The sequence below is a fragment of the Sarcophilus harrisii genome, chromosome 1 (genome assembly GCF_902635505.1).
Source record: "Sarcophilus harrisii chromosome 1, mSarHar1.11, whole genome shotgun sequence".
NCBI classification, from domain to species: domain Eukaryota; kingdom Metazoa; phylum Chordata; class Mammalia; order Dasyuromorphia; family Dasyuridae; genus Sarcophilus; species Sarcophilus harrisii.
The window spans coordinates 215,080,674-215,096,580 of record NC_045426.1 but is presented as its reverse complement, the minus strand read 5'-3'; the positions used below and the strand labels follow the sequence as shown (position 1 = coordinate 215,096,580).

General features: G+C 34.6%; 1 protein-coding gene across 1 annotated transcript in view; it reads left to right on the top strand.

Annotated features, from left to right (window-relative positions):
- LOC100932587 (stimulated by retinoic acid gene 6 protein-like) overlaps positions 1–15,907 on the top strand; it is a 126,223-nt gene that overhangs the window by 52,629 nt on the left and 57,687 nt on the right. Inside the window, exons 8-11 of the mRNA XM_031936809.1 lie at positions 1,778–1,848; positions 4,478–4,589; positions 11,306–11,459; positions 14,923–14,998. Coding sequence (XP_031792669.1) covers positions 1,778–1,848; positions 4,478–4,589; positions 11,306–11,459; positions 14,923–14,998 — 413 coding nt within the window. The remainder of the gene's footprint in view (positions 1–1,777; positions 1,849–4,477; positions 4,590–11,305; positions 11,460–14,922; positions 14,999–15,907) is intronic.

Here is a 15,907-nt window from a genome sequence, read left to right as displayed (position 1 = left end):
GACTTAAGGGACAACGATGCAATGAAAAGAGGACTGAGGTTGGAGTTTGAAGGCATGAATTTGAATTCTACCTCCAAAAGTTAACTAAGTTTGGATGTCATGGTTACTTAGCTGCTCAGATTTTTTAGCTTCTTCATCAATAAAGTGGAAATTATAATGCTTATTTCTATTACCCAATTCAGTTTTGTTGGAAGGAAAACAGTATAAAAACCTCAAAGCACTATAATGATAGGGATAGGGACAATACTTGTGATTACAATCATAGGGAGAACTTCTTCATGAGGCAGTTTTCTTTTCCAATTTAAGTTGTCATCTTTTCTTCAAATTAGAGTCAGACTTGCTTGGATATTAAGTGAGATGCCCAAGGGACACATGGCCAATATGTGTCAGAAGGGCCATTCAAACCCAAATGTTCCTGGCTCCAAGACTGGCTCTCTCTTCACTAGACAACTTTGTAATGATGTATGCCAACATTTATTTCAGTAACAGTTATTGTCACAGAATAACTAGGTGCTATTGAGAAAAGAATTTCTGTTATTAAAAATAATTGTATTGATAAAATTTCCCTCATTGCTCATCCTACTCTTTCTTCATACTCAGAGGGTTTTAGCTCCTGGAGAATCTTAGAAGGACTATGGGGAGAGAAGGTGGATCTTCAGCTTTTCCTTTTTTTATACAGAAAACAATAACTGGGACAATAACTCTCACTGATACAAATGCAGACACTTTGGCAATGTTTCAATTCTACAGTTCCAGGAGGAATAGTAGGGGAATTTGGGTGAATGAGCAGACATGAGACCAGACCATTTCTTGTTCTTATTTCTGCCTAGGAAATAGAAATATGTTATCTCTGGAAACTAGGGAGCTATAAAAAGGTGGGAGGAGGTGGAAAATTTGTTCCATTTGGGCATTACAGTAATTTTTGGAAATAGGGAGAAATTTCAGCAGTTTAAGGATATAAGATAAAAGTAATAAAAATAACTGCACAGATAAGGAAGAGGATAATAGTCTGCAGAGGCAGGTGGGTGCATAGTAAAAAGAGGGTAGGGCTTGGAGTTAAGAAGACTGAATTCAAATTTGGCCTCAGATATTTTTTAACTGTGTGAACAAATTACTCAACCTCTTCTGCCTTAGTTTATTCAACTATAAAAAGGGGAAAATAATAATATCTACTTGTCAGGTACATAATAGATGAATAGATGGAAGGTAATCTAAGGTGTCAAAGTAGAAAGAAGGTAGTTAGATGGCCCAGTGGATAGAACTCTGGTCTTGGAGTTAAGATGATGATCCAAGAATCTGACCTTTAATACTTATAATCTGTGTGACCTTGGTATGTTGTTTAACTTATGTTTGCCTTAATCTTATGGAGAAAGAAATAACAAATTACTCCAGTATCTTTGTCAAGAAAGCCCCAGAGACAGTATTGGGATGTATGGTCCATGGGGTCACACAGAGTGAGACATGACTAAACAACCACAAGAGCAGCAATCTAAAGGAAAGGCACTAGCTGCAAGGAGGTCCTGCAGGAGGACTGAGAAAGTCCTACTGCAGATGGTGGGGTTTGAGCTGAGACTAAGGGAAACCAGAGGAACTAATAGGCTGGAGGAAGTGAAGAAGGAAAGTAGTTCAGGAGACCACCAGTGCCAAAGCACAGAGATGAAGTTGGAGTGTCAGGTGAGAAATGTCCAGTAAGCCGATGTAGCTGGATCAGAGATCATAGAAGGGAGTAAATTATAAAGAGACTAGAGAAGTCAAAATCCTTTTCCTTTTCTCATAGGAGGAAAGATCCTTTCTGGAAGTTCATCAAGCAGAGCATGTAAAACAACTGATGAGGAAACCACCAGAACAGTAAGACAGACTCAATTATTTATTCCTCACCTAAGCAGCCCACCTGACTTCTGATGTCCCTCATCATTCCTTCTTTGGAGGGGGCTTGGTTACTAATTCATACATTTTTCTCAACCAACCTGTATAGACCCTCTTTGTCTTTTCTCCTTCTCAATGACAATGGACCCCTTTCTTGCATTAAAATGACAGGAGTCAGAAATTTTCTTGCTTACTTTATTACAAAGTTCAACTCAACTGAAAATAACTAAACAACAACAACAAAATTGACTTTACATGGCCCCATGGAATGGGAAGAAAAGTCACAAAAGTTATACAGGAATTATACTGAAAAGGGTTCCATCTCTGAGACAATATCTCACATTGATACAAACGCAGACACTTTGGCAATGTTTCAATTCTCCAGTTCCAGGGAGGATATTAAGGGAATTTGGGTGAATGAGCAGACATAAGATCAGAGCATTTTTTTTTCTTATTTCTGCCTAGGAAATAGAAATAGGTTATCTATGGAAAGAAGGGAGCTATAAAAAGGTGGGAGGAGGTGAAGAAACTGTTCTTTTGGGCATTATAGTAATTTTTGGAAATAGAAATCTCAGCAGTTTAAGGAAATGTTAAAAGTGATAAAAAACAACTGCACAGATAAGGAAGATAATAGTCTCTGCAGAGGCAGCTAAGTGGCTAGTAAATAGAAGATAGGTCTTGGAGTCAAGAAGACTCAATTCAAATATGGCCTCAGATACTTATTACCTGTGTCCTCCATTTTTTTTCCAAGCAATTTGTAGGCAGGTCTCAGGTACTATAGTTGAAGAATAACCATTTAAATTTTTATATGTTATTGTAATATGAATATTATATAGAGTAATTAGATATATCATGAATACCAACTATGACATTTAAAGAAAATTCAGTTCAGCTTTTATGATACAGACAAAAAAGTCAAAACAATTCTTATCTTCAAAGAACTTGCATTCTACTAGGGAAAGTAAGATACAGCCAGAGAAGTACATGTATATATGTGTATATTATATATGTATTACACAACACATACATACCTATATGGATATATATTTCCATATAAATATTCATTTTATATATGACATATAGGAAATATTTATTAACTATATTATTAAATAGTATAAATACATACATGTGTGTATATTAAAGAGAGCACTAACAGCAGCAGAGTGACAAGAATAAAGGACAACCAACAAAACAAAATTCATTTCAATGTGCTTTATATGTCAAGTGGTACTTTGAGAGCTACAGCTGTTATAAGGGAGCATAAAAAATGCAATCAAACCATGATATCATGAAACAACTCGAAAATAAATAGCTCAGAGTAAAACTAAGAACTCATAGTAAGCCTTCAATAAATATTTAATAAATAAATGATCCCAGAGAAGGTTAGAAGGACTTCATCTTTCATTCCATCAAGTATTTTTCCATCCAGGGACACTAACCTCCTGGCTGTTTTTTGAACAAGACATTCTAAGTCCCTGCTCCAGGAAATTTCTCTAATTGTCCCCCAGGCCTGAAACAGTTTCCCTCCTCATCTTCCTGGTTTCCTTCAAGTCCTAGATAAAATCCTAGCTTCTTTATAAAGGCTTTCTCCATTTCTATTAATTCTAGTGCCTTCCTTCTGTTGATTATTTTCTATTTATCCTAATTATATATTTTTTGAACCTATGTGTTTGCTTGACTCCCAGATATACTGTGAGCTCTTTATGGTCAGGGATTATCTTTTGTTTTTCTTGGCACACACAACACACACACTTAGCACAGTATCCAGAACAAAGTAAAAACTTAATAAATGTTTTTATTGACTGACTTGTTCCTCTGAAATTTCATATTTCTAAAATAGTATTGTCATGAAAGTTGGTGAACAAAAACACTACTCGACTTTTTATGCAGGTGCTGTAAAGATGGCACCTTAATAAAATAGATGTAGGTATAGCACCTGTATATAACATCTATATGCATATAGATGTTATATATGTATATACATCTATAACAATACATTATTACTAATTAACATAGTAATTAATTAATAATTAATAAAAATTTGAATTTTTAAAGCACATAATTCATGAGTGATTTCACAGGCATCACAGAAATCTTAAGTTACATCTGTCCTTAACTTTGTTGTTATTCTTGTGTTCAGTCATTTCAGTAATGTCCAACTCTTTGTGACCCCATTTAGGGTTTTCTTGGCAAAGAAATTGGTATGATTTGCCATTTCCTTCTCCAGGTCATTTTACAGATGAAGAAATTGAGGCAAATGCGGAGTTAAGTGACTAGCCCAGGGTCTCACAACTAGTAAGTGTCTGAAGCTAGATTTGAGTTCAGGAAGATAAGGTTGAGCATTCTATTCATGGCAGGACCTAACTCCTTCACCTGCATTTCCTAAATAAGCTTCCTACAGAATGTAGGAATGCTGTGAGAATGCTGAGGTAGCCTAGGACAGAAATTATTATGCACAGGCAGCAAGCACAAAGAAATAACATGTCTTCACAGAAATTTCCCTGCAAAGTTAACACAAGGGACAGATACTGAAGAAGAAGGGCATGGCTTTTTAAAAAACAATTTAGTTTATTTATCTGCCTCGGATCTATTTGGGTTTATCTATCTACAGAGAAAAAGAGAAATCCTGGTTTCAACGCAGAATCTATGAGTGGGATCCATATTTTCAGTTCCCAAGTCGAATGATTGGTGCTACTGTGTTAGCTTTCATCTGCTTATATCTTGTAAGTAAATCAGATTCTTTTCTAGACCACAAATATGGGAATATGTGATCATTTTACACAATAGGCATACTCTTGAGAAAGGTACAAAGTGAAATTTTTTAAAAATACTTTTGTTTTAAATGTCCTAAGGAGAATTCACTAGTTAAGACAAATCTATAATGGGTTTCCCCCTCTAAAGAATCCTTTTTATAATTCAATTAACCCCAGTGAACAATCAGATGAAGGGGGCAGGGAGGAGGAGGAGGAATAGGACAGATCTGCCCTTTCTGTGCTTTTTTAAAGGACATAAGGAAACTATGTATTAGCCCATGACCTAGGAACCTCATCCACTATCTAGAATATTTTTATCTATCTTTGTGGAACAAATTCAACCCAGTATATACTTGTTACAAGTTCTAGTAGACAGAACTTTGGGCTGGAGGCAAGAAGGTCTTTACATATCTTGCTTCTGAAATTTTCTGGTGATGTACCCATAATAAATCACTTAACCTCTTTATATCTCAAAGAACTTCCTAGTCATAGTAATTTCAGTTTGCATTACTGAAGAGAGTTTCCATACTTAGGGATCACAAATCTTTGAGATTTTAGTTGCAAGTCTTAAGAATTTAAATTCAGTTTATGAAATTGAAAGTAGTTATCTCTGAGAACCTACCTATATAAATGATCCAATTCAATTCAGTTCAAACTCTGATCTAAAAAGTCTTTGTAAGTATCTTGGGACATCTTGAATGTTTTAGATTTAAGTAATCTAAAACATAATATTCTAGTTTGCTTAAAAAATTGCATGGTCAATATAGCATAGTAACAAACACCTTACTGTCATGATAATTCTAAAAAAGATTTGGGGATTTTAATGAGCAGCAAACTTTAATGGCAGCCCATGTAATCTTGGGATGAATTAAGAGTCATAGCTTCCTAGAATTGTTCATTCTAAGTATATCCCCTGCTGTTTATGCCCCCTAGTTCTGGGTAGTCACCAATGTTCTGGCCTAGGCCCCCTCATTTTATCTCTATACTTTCCCTTGGTGTCCTCATCACTTCCTATGGGTTTATCATTTCTATACTTATGACTACCAGATGACTATCCAAGTATAATTTTTCCTGAACTTCAATCACCAATTATATTATATATAGATAGATAGATGTAGACCTTTCAAACCAGATGGCCCAGAGATATCTCAAATGAAATGTCTAACACAGAAATCATTATCTTTCATCTCTTCCAAACTTTCCTGCTTTCTGTCAAAAAAAAATTACCAAACCTGATAGTATTTTCAGGCCAAAGGCATCATCATCCATTCATTCACTCATTCTCTCAGGCTCATAATTAGGTTTTATTTTTGACTCTTCATTCTCTTTAACCTTAAATAGCAACAGCCAAATCTTCTACAATATCTCTCAGCTGACTTTCCTTCTCTCTACTCACATAATTATCACCTTAATTCAAATCCGCATCAGCTCTAACCTAGATGACTTCAATGGTCTACTGTTCGGTTTCCTTGTCTCAGGTCTTCCTAGTTCAATCTATCCTTCACAATGCAAGCAAAGTAGTTTTCTTAAGTATAGATGTGACCATTTCATTCCTCTTCTCAATCAGTTCTATTGGCTTAAAATATAAATTCTTCTGTTTAGCTTTTAAAATCCTTCATAACCAGCCCCATGTTCTTCCAATCTCATTGGATATTACTCTTCCTCCAGCACTCTGTAATGCAGTGAAACTGATCTTCTCTCTGTTCCTCACACACAACTCCCTTCTTTAAGGCCCTATACTGGCTTTCCATCAGGCCTGTAATATATTCCCTCCTTTATTCAATTTCATAGATTCCCTCTTTTCCTTTTGTAGCAATTTAAAAAGTTTAAGAGACTAATTTCTAAGAAATTTAATCATGTTATTAATAAGACCAGCATATATATTAATAAAAGGATGGTCATTTGGCCATCTCTCTTAGATGAAAACCAATCTTGGCAGTTGGGCTCATGTATATTCTTTTTTCATATATTTTTTCATATATTCTTTTGGAGGAGTGTTCAATGGCAATAACTCTGATTAGTTAACAATTAGTTAACAAAAGAATGAATATTACAATAAGGGGCTGGACTTGATATCCACTTAAGTTCCTCCCAGCCTTGGGTAATCTATTTAAAGAATTTATGCCCCATTCAAACCTGAACAGAACATAATGGCGGCCCTGAACAAGAAAGTTAGTCCAGTCTCATTATCAGCAACTTTCAAGACAATGAACTTTTAAAATCGGGGCTTGAGAAAAAAGGGAAAATCTGGATCTGCCACAATTACTGGTTATTAATAATTATTTCTCTTACTCTTTGCATGTTCTAGCACTTCAACAAGAAACCATTCATGACAATGACTTCACCCCTCCCTCCCTAATCACCTAATATTTATTTCTTTTATTTATTTCTGTGTATACTTACACATCTATTCATTGTCATTTCCATCAAAATGGAACATCCTTATGAATTGGGATTGCTTCATTTACTGTATTTATATCCCCAGTGCCAGAGATTGTACCTGCTTAGTAAATTTTGTTGATTGATTAATTGATAAGATAAAGAAATCCAGAGGTCAATCAATATGATTCAAAGCCTCATTTAAGTGCCTAAAATAACACTAATACAAATAGCAACAATAAACAAAAATAGCCAGCATTTATACAGTGTTTTAAGGTTTGCAAAGCACTTCACAAATATCTCATTTTATTTTTAAAATACTAGGAGATAGGTGCTATTATTGTCTCCATTTTACAGGTGAGAATGCCAAAACAGATAGAGTCAAATGACTTGTCCAAGCTCACCCAGCTATTAAGTATCTGACGCCATATTTGAAATCAGGTCTTTTTGACCTAGTTAGCACTCTATCCATTGTACCATCTAAAACTGATTAAAATAACTGAACATACTGAACCTGAGAAAGAGAAGATTCAGGGAAGACATAATAACTGCTTTCAAGAATGTGAAGTCTAGTAAGGGATTAAGTCTCTTCTGTGTGGCCTTGACATTTATAACTAAAGTAATAAGTACAAAATGAAAAAATGTAATTTAAAGCTTTCATAAAATTAGAGCTGTTCAAAAATGGAATGGGTTGCTTCAGGATATGATATATTCCATCTCTTTGGGAATCTTTAAGCAAAGGCTGGATGACTACTTTTTCAGGTAGGCAATAGAAATAATTATAAATTGGCAGCTGCCTAGCTCCCTCCCAACTCTAAAATTCTATACCAGATTTGGAATGAATGTAAAAAGTCATCTAATACATTATTTATGTAGACAGGAAAACCTCCCTAGGACCCATTTTGTCTTTGCTGGTAAGTATGTGAGTGCAAAGCCACATGGTCCTCATTGATGCCAGTCTAAAAATCTTGTCAAATAACAATAAGGAATGAAAATAGTACGGCATAACTTATTTTAGAGGATGTTAACTGGCTCCTAGTAATCACTGTTTCCTTTTCTGGATACTAAAACCACTGCATCACAGTACCTTTTCCTGGATCATTTATTCATGTCTTTCCTATTAACATCTATGGCTCCCCAAGATTCTGTTCTGAAACATTTTCTCTCTATACACTCACATTAGCATAGAATAGTATACTTGTCATTTCTATGCTGATGGCTTCCCAATCATCCAAGATCTCTCTCTAGGCCCATATCACCTGACTACGTGCTTCTATTTGGTTGTTCTATGAACATCTCAAACTCAGTTTGTGCAAAATGGAACTCATTCTTCTTTCCTCCTATTCTATTGGTCTTCCAAACTTCCCAGTTTCTGGTAAAGACACCACTCCAAGTCATCCAAAGTCACATAAGAGTCATCCTTGTCTTACTTCTCCCTTTCCCCCACTCCCTCATCCCCACTTAATTACCAGGATCTTGTGGATTCTAACTTTACAACATCTCTTCCATCTCTTCCTTTCAACTTAGTTCTTTCTTCTCTCATCTTTCACCTCAACTATTTTGATAACCTTTTTATTGGCCTCCCTGCTTTCAATCTCTCTTCTCCAATCCACCTTTAGTGGAGCTGCCAAATATTCCTGAGATTCATGTTTGACCATGTCACTTCTTTCCTCCAAAATATTCATTGACTCCCTACTGCCTAAAATAAAACCTTTTTAACTCCCATCTACAATTCCAAGCATTTCATCTTACTTATATTATTTGTGCTTCAGCCAAAATGGCATAATAGCTGTTCCCAAACTCAACATTCTATTTCCAATCTCCAGAACTTCTCTTATTCTTTAAATGTATTCCTTTACTACATATATTCCTTTACTACCTCCACTTCTTAGGACCCCTAGCTTCCTTCAATGCTCAGTCAGGTATCAATCCCTAAATGGAAGGGTTTCCTGATCTTTCCACCTGTTAATGTTTTATCCAATATCCAATTACTCTTGTATTTACCTAGGTATAACTTGTGTTCCTTAAAGGATCTTTAAAATCAAGAAATTTCATGTTCATCTTTGTGTCTCTAGCACCTTGAGTATAGTAGGGTTTTAATGAATGTTTATTGAATTGAATTACCAAAGAAGATTCCCATACCAACCCGTACTTCTCATCCTCAGGATTTCTACCAAAATTTTAAAATACCCTTCACTTCAAATTCTAGAACTCTCCTCCCAGAAGTATTCTCTGGACAGGCAGAAAAAATATTAAGAGGAATGGAAGTCTAGACTGCTAGATAAGCTAAGTCATGTAGTAGATGGAGCTAGAGTCAGGAAGACCTGAATCTGCCTCTGACACTTACTAGTTGCGTGACCCTTGGCAAGTTGCTTAACATTAGCTCAACTGTAAAATGGAGATATAATAGCACTTACCTCATAGGGTTATTGTGAGCATCAAATGAGATAATATTTGTAAAGCACTTAGCACAGTACTTGACACATAGTAGGCACCTAATAAATACTTGTCCTGTCCTCTTCCCCTTTTACCTTCCAGGGGTCCTCAAACTTTTTAAATAGGGGGCCAGTTCACTGTCCCTCAGATTGTTGGAGGGCTGGATTATAGTAAAAACAAAAACTTTGTTTTGTGGGCCTTTAAATAAAGAAACTTCATAGCCCTGGATGAGGGGGATAATCGTCCTCAGCTGCTGCATCTGGCCCACAGCCATAGTTTGAGGACCACAAATTCTGTTGTTTTTCTTTCCTGAAAATAAAAACACTTGCCATTCTCTATGTCTATTGGTCTACTCAATCTTTCAAAATTATTCAGCAATCAATCCAACAATTCTTTTAGTAATTAAGGCTATAAGTTTATCTGAAACAGATAACTTGAAGTCATCAAAGACAACAAGGTACTGTGCTACTATCTCCTTACTAAGATTAGGTATCAGCTTCCTGTGAAGAATTTTTTTTATTTTTTTCTTCTTCAGACATTTTCAAGGCAAAATTCTTTCTTCTTGTCAGATAAAACAGTAACTAGGTAGTAATTGAGCCTCCTTCTTTCTGTTGTCAGATATCATCCCATGACATTTACCAGCTTCAACTCCATAGCTATAGACTTCCTGATGTGATTTTTACAGGATTATATCATACTCCCATATTATTCATCATCTATTATCTACCCTTGCTTCCGATTCCATTTATATTTTTTAAAAATATCTAATTTAGTTTTTAAGTTCCCTGGGCTTTTTCATTAATTTCTTGAGATAACCACCATTTTTCTTTCTATTTAAATTATTTCTCTTCATATTCTCAGAATTTCATTGAGATTTTTTTTTTACCACTTTTCCTAAGCTGATTTTTTTTCTGGAGAATTTTAATTTCCACCTTCTTGTTGGATCTTTTTAAATCAGCTTTTCCAAAATGTGAGGTACCTATCAAACTGTGTCCAGTTTTCCTTTTCCCTATCACAAACTCTAACATGGAATCATCACTTCTCCTTTCCCCTCTCAATATTCCCATTATTTCTACCTTGAACAACCAATTCCCCCTGTTCATGAGAATCAGTTTGGAGATAGAAGTTCCTATCTCCAAGTTGTGGAAGACCCAACCAAGAAGTTGGGTCTTCCACTTTTTAAAGGCTGAAAATATCATTTAATCAATTATTAGCTTAGAATATTAGCTTCTCTTTTTTCAGATGGGAGAGCCAAGATGATGGCTGGATAATTAAAATCTCCTATTCACAACTAAATCAGGCCCAGTGATAGGTGAGAAAACTGACCCAGATGCCACAGTAGTTAATAGCAAAATAGGCATGAGAATCCATGCCCAGGGCTACTGATTCCCAAAGAATCCATTGTCACTATAATTTAGGCAAAAATAAAGTCATGTTCTTGTTTGGATTGCTCATGTAATGTCAGACAGAGTACATGTAATATAACTCCATAGAACGCAGTATTTAAAAAAAAAGATGATATTATTTTGCCTGGATCATCCCCAGAGTCACCCTCAAACCTTCCTTTTATTTATCAATGGAAATATGACCTTGGATTTCTTATAACAATTTGATTCAATTTAATGAGTTCCCATATGGATGTCTGGGCTCATATTTATTTGAAGTTCTCACATGGGTAGAGATACTGAACATTTTTCACATTGCAATGCCATTCAAATAAATCAGAGCCACATAGAGACTAGAAAGAATTTTAGAAGAAATTAAAGAGCCTAAAGAGACATTCTTTAGGATAACATTGGACTTTGTGTGCATTGGGTTATGCCATGAATAATGACAATATCTCTAAAACCTTTCCTCCATTTTTCCCCCAGTTCATTATAATTGAATTTTGCATGTACACATACATTGTACGAGAGCTAGACATGTTTGAGGAGGGACTGGAGAGCTACATTGCTTCAGTTAATGAGACAGGAGTACTGACACCAGCTATTCTACGGATAAAGGAGCTGATTAACGTAGCAAAAGGTAAACCAGTCCCTGTACAGTTATTGTGCTTTGAGTGGCTGAGATTGCAGTTCTGTGAAAAGAAATATTCACACAGTTCAAAGCTTGCTTAACAACTTGGCTCTTTCTTTTAAATAAACTGACAAAATAAAGCAAAACTATTCTTACAGAATAGCTTGGAAACAATATCATCTTGAAAATATGGATTTTGAGGAAGAACAGAAATTAGGGAAATGTGGAAAATGGAATTTTATCTTTTAAAAATTGCTTTCTGTTTGAGTAATGATAGAATAAAACATTCTGGAATTTTTCATTTTCTCCTTTTATTATTTATATTTCTCCTTTTAATTTCATTTCCCTTTTTTATCATCTCCTTAATACTTAAGCTATTTATGGTAATTAAGGAGCTATGATTTTGTTCAAATAAGTTTTCCCTCTCATTGTACTTCAGACCACATCATACACTAAGTATGATCTTGTTTGGAGGCCATTAGGGTTAAGTGACTTGCCCAGGGTCACACAGCTAGTATGTGTCTCAGGCTGGATTTGAATTCAGGTACTCCTGACTTCAGTGCCAGTGCTCTGTCTGCTGTACCACCTAGATGCCTCTAAGCATAATCTTAATGAGTTGCTCTAACACAAAGTCATTCATCACCAAGTATCCCATTTTTGCCAAGGAGTTTCTCCAAATATAAGCTGGTCCTTTCATGACTAACATATGGACCATTACCAGTTTTTTATTCAAAGCCTTTCCAATTTGGTATAAATTGTCAAGGCATTACTAACTTTCAATAACCCATGATTTCTATATTGTCATGAACCAAAAGTCAAAATGGATGTAACCACTTATTAATGAATTAAAGTACATGAAAACTTAACAGGATGATTCTGTAAAAGGCTCATAAACTTATGAATTTTCAGTTATTGTCATTTCATAACTCTAGAATTAATTAGTTCTTACTATCATTAGCTCATTCTTGTTGAAGTATTGGTAGTAGTGTTCCCAGAGAAGTCCAAGCATGGCATAGTAGAGAGAGCCTTAGATTGAGAAGAAAAAGGTTTTGAATTCAGGTTTTGCTGTTTACTAGCAGTAGAAAGAACCTTAGGAACTTATGTCATCTCTCTGGATTTCTATTTTCTCACCTGTTAAGTCAGAGGTTTGGACAAAGTTCCTTTCAGTTTTGAATCTGATGATCCTAATCATGGAAAAGGACATCTCACAGGAAGGAGTTAAGATATAAAATAGCAAACATAAATGATCTTACCATCATAAGATACAAAGAAACATAAGACATAGGATGAGACATAAAATACCAGAACTGGAAGAAACTTTTTAGATCATCCAATACAACTTCTTAATTTTATTGTTTCCAAAACCTTCTCTTCTCTTCTTAAATTTCCCGTAAATTATCTGGGGAATACTGAACATTTTTTACATTGCAATGTGATGAGGAACCTGAATCATAGAGAAGTGAAATGAGTTGGGGAAGGTTCATAGCCATGTAAGAGCCTGACTTGCTAAGTCTCCTTATTACACTGCATTGCTTTAGAAGTTTATTTCTAATAGAGTTTTTAAGTACAGTAAAAAAAATTTAATGTAAAAAAAATTATTCTTAGCTTGTGAACCATACAAAAACAAGAGGTAGGTTGGATGTGGTCCATGCCTTGTAGTTTGTTTACCTCTTAGTTAAATGATTAAGTCAGCAAAGGAGTCTGAAAAGAATTGGTTAGATGTGTTGGAGGACAATAGGGAGACATCATGAAAACCCACAGAAGTATAACCTGGAGAAGAGAATGGTTCATGTACCAAATACAGCAAATAGGATGAGGACTATTCATTGATAACTTTGAGAAGATCAGTTTCTATAAAATGATTATCAACCAGAAGATAGATTATGAAGAACTGACAAGTAAAGAAAGGAAAGGGAGTGAAGACGGTGAATCTAAACAATTTTTTTCTTATTTAGCTGAGATGAAAAAGATATAGGATGATAACTTGAAGGTTTTTGTTTTGTTTTGTTTTGTTTTGACAATGGGAATGCTCAATTTCTGCCTGGTAGGAGGTAATTTATGGGAAGTTTAAGAAGAGAAGCGGTTTCAGAAAGATTTGTGTGTGGGGGGGGGGAGAATAAGCAAGGGAATCAATTACAGAAGAATAAAGAGGATTGTCTTACTGAAAAAAGGACTCCATTGAATCATGTCCTAGCCTGTATTCTTCAGGCTAAATAATCATAATTATACTTCAAATAATCCTCTTCCTTCAGAGTTCTCCTCTGGAAATGATATATCTTCTCAATGGTCTTCTTAAGGTAACCTGCCCAGAACTTAACATAATACTTCCAGACTGATCTGACCAGAACAGAATATAATGAAATTATCACTGATTATTGTTATGGACATTCTGAAAGCCAAAGATATTTACTATATTTTTTGGTCTTATATGTCATAAATCTTGATATCCTGAGCACACAATTTACTAATATGTATATATATATATTTTTATAGCAAAATATTATTCTATTACAACATATACTACAACTTGTTCAGTCATTCCACAATTGATGGACATTTTTTGATTTCCAAATCTTTATATATTTATTATGAGGTCTTATTATTATTATTATTATATATATTATTATATATGAGGTCTTCCTGACTTCAGGGCTGGTACTCTATCTACTTCGTCATCTAACTGCCCCAAAATCTATATTTTTCAATATAAACTGTTGTCTCTTTATATAAATCAGGAGTGTGCAGGAGCCAGCTCATTAATGGATGATGACTATTAATGGGAATTGATTCTTAAATTTTCATTGTGAGCATTTATACTTTGAACATAAATAAATGCTACAAATTGGGGTTTAGTTTATTTTGTTGATTAACAACTCTAGACTTAAGAAAGGCATGAAGAAAATGCTAATAATGTAAATTAAAATAATGTTTCATGGTCACCTCTTTTGTTACATCATGGGTTCTAAGTTTGAGTGCACTTTCCCCTGGACAATGTATGTATTTGTGGATAAATTTGTCCCTAGTTTAAAAAAAAAGTGTTACATGTACAAACACACACACACACACACACACACACACACACACCCTCCCCAAGAGAAATGGTGGTTAAATATTTACTAGCATATTTTTGTTCTTCTAGTTTTATACAGTTTCTCCCAATTATGTGAATAATGCATCCTCTAGAATAGTTGCAAGTATTCCAGTTTACACTATTTAAAGTTAGGAGACAAGGAAGGATTATAAAAGTAACCATGAATAGAGAGAGAATATAAAGGTAGCATCTCAGAAAGCTCCAGCAAAAACTTTTAGTGCCAAAGGAATCAAAATAGATTTTTTCCCAATTCTTTCTCATGCATATGGTACAAAGTAGTGTGGTATTTGGTATAGAGCATCAGGTTTTAAGGAACTGTCTGAGTATTGTATTGTGTTGTATAAGAGAGAGCACTGAGATGCCTTTTTATTGTTATTACAGGTGTTTGGATGCTGACCATTTTTTCTGCCTCCCTTACTTGTATAAGCTATTTATTTCACATTTTAGCCTGCTACAGGTAAGAAAACTAAATGAGTCAATGAGCCACCTAATACCCCTCTCCTATGCTTTAATGTAGTTAACAAAAATGGTTAACTTACTCTTTTATATTCTAAGCCATGACATTCATAAACTCATTCAGGTAGAAAGAAATGAATTCTAAAAATCAAAGAGAAATCTATAGATCAAAGGTAAAGATCAACTACAAAATAAATCTTTTCCAACAGGGAAATAAGAGGGAAAAGGGATAAAAAAAGGGGGAGTAATAAAAAAGAGGGCAGATAAAAGAAGGCAGTGATCAGAAGCAAAACAAGACTTTAGAGGAATGACAAGAAAAAAGAAAGAAAGAAAAGAAACAGAAGAAAATGGGATGAAGGGAAATACACAGTTAGAAATAATAAGGATGAAAGTCAATGATATGAACTCACTGATACTACTACTAGGTCTGTGTCCCAAAGTGATTGGAGAAAAGGGGAAAGAACCTATTTATATTAAAAATATTTATAATGCTTCATTTTATAATAGTAAAGATTTGGAAATCAAAAAATGTCCATCAATTGTGGAATGACTGAACAAGTTGTAGTATATGTTGTAATAGAATAATCTTTTGCTATAAAAAATGAACAAAACAGTTTCAGAAAACTCTAAGAAGACTTATATGAACTCTTGAAAAGGGAATTTAGCAAAACTAGAACACTGAACATAGTACAATATTGTAAAGATAATCAATTTTGAAAAACTTAGATCAAGACACTGATCCAAGACAATTCCAAAGGGCACATGATGAAAAATACTATTCATCTCTGGAGAGAGAGAAATAATGAACTATGACTATAGATTCAGATTGACGCATAATTTTTTATAAATTTCATTTTTTTCCTTTTCTCTTTGCTTTTTCTTTTGCAACATGATTTATTAGGAAATATGT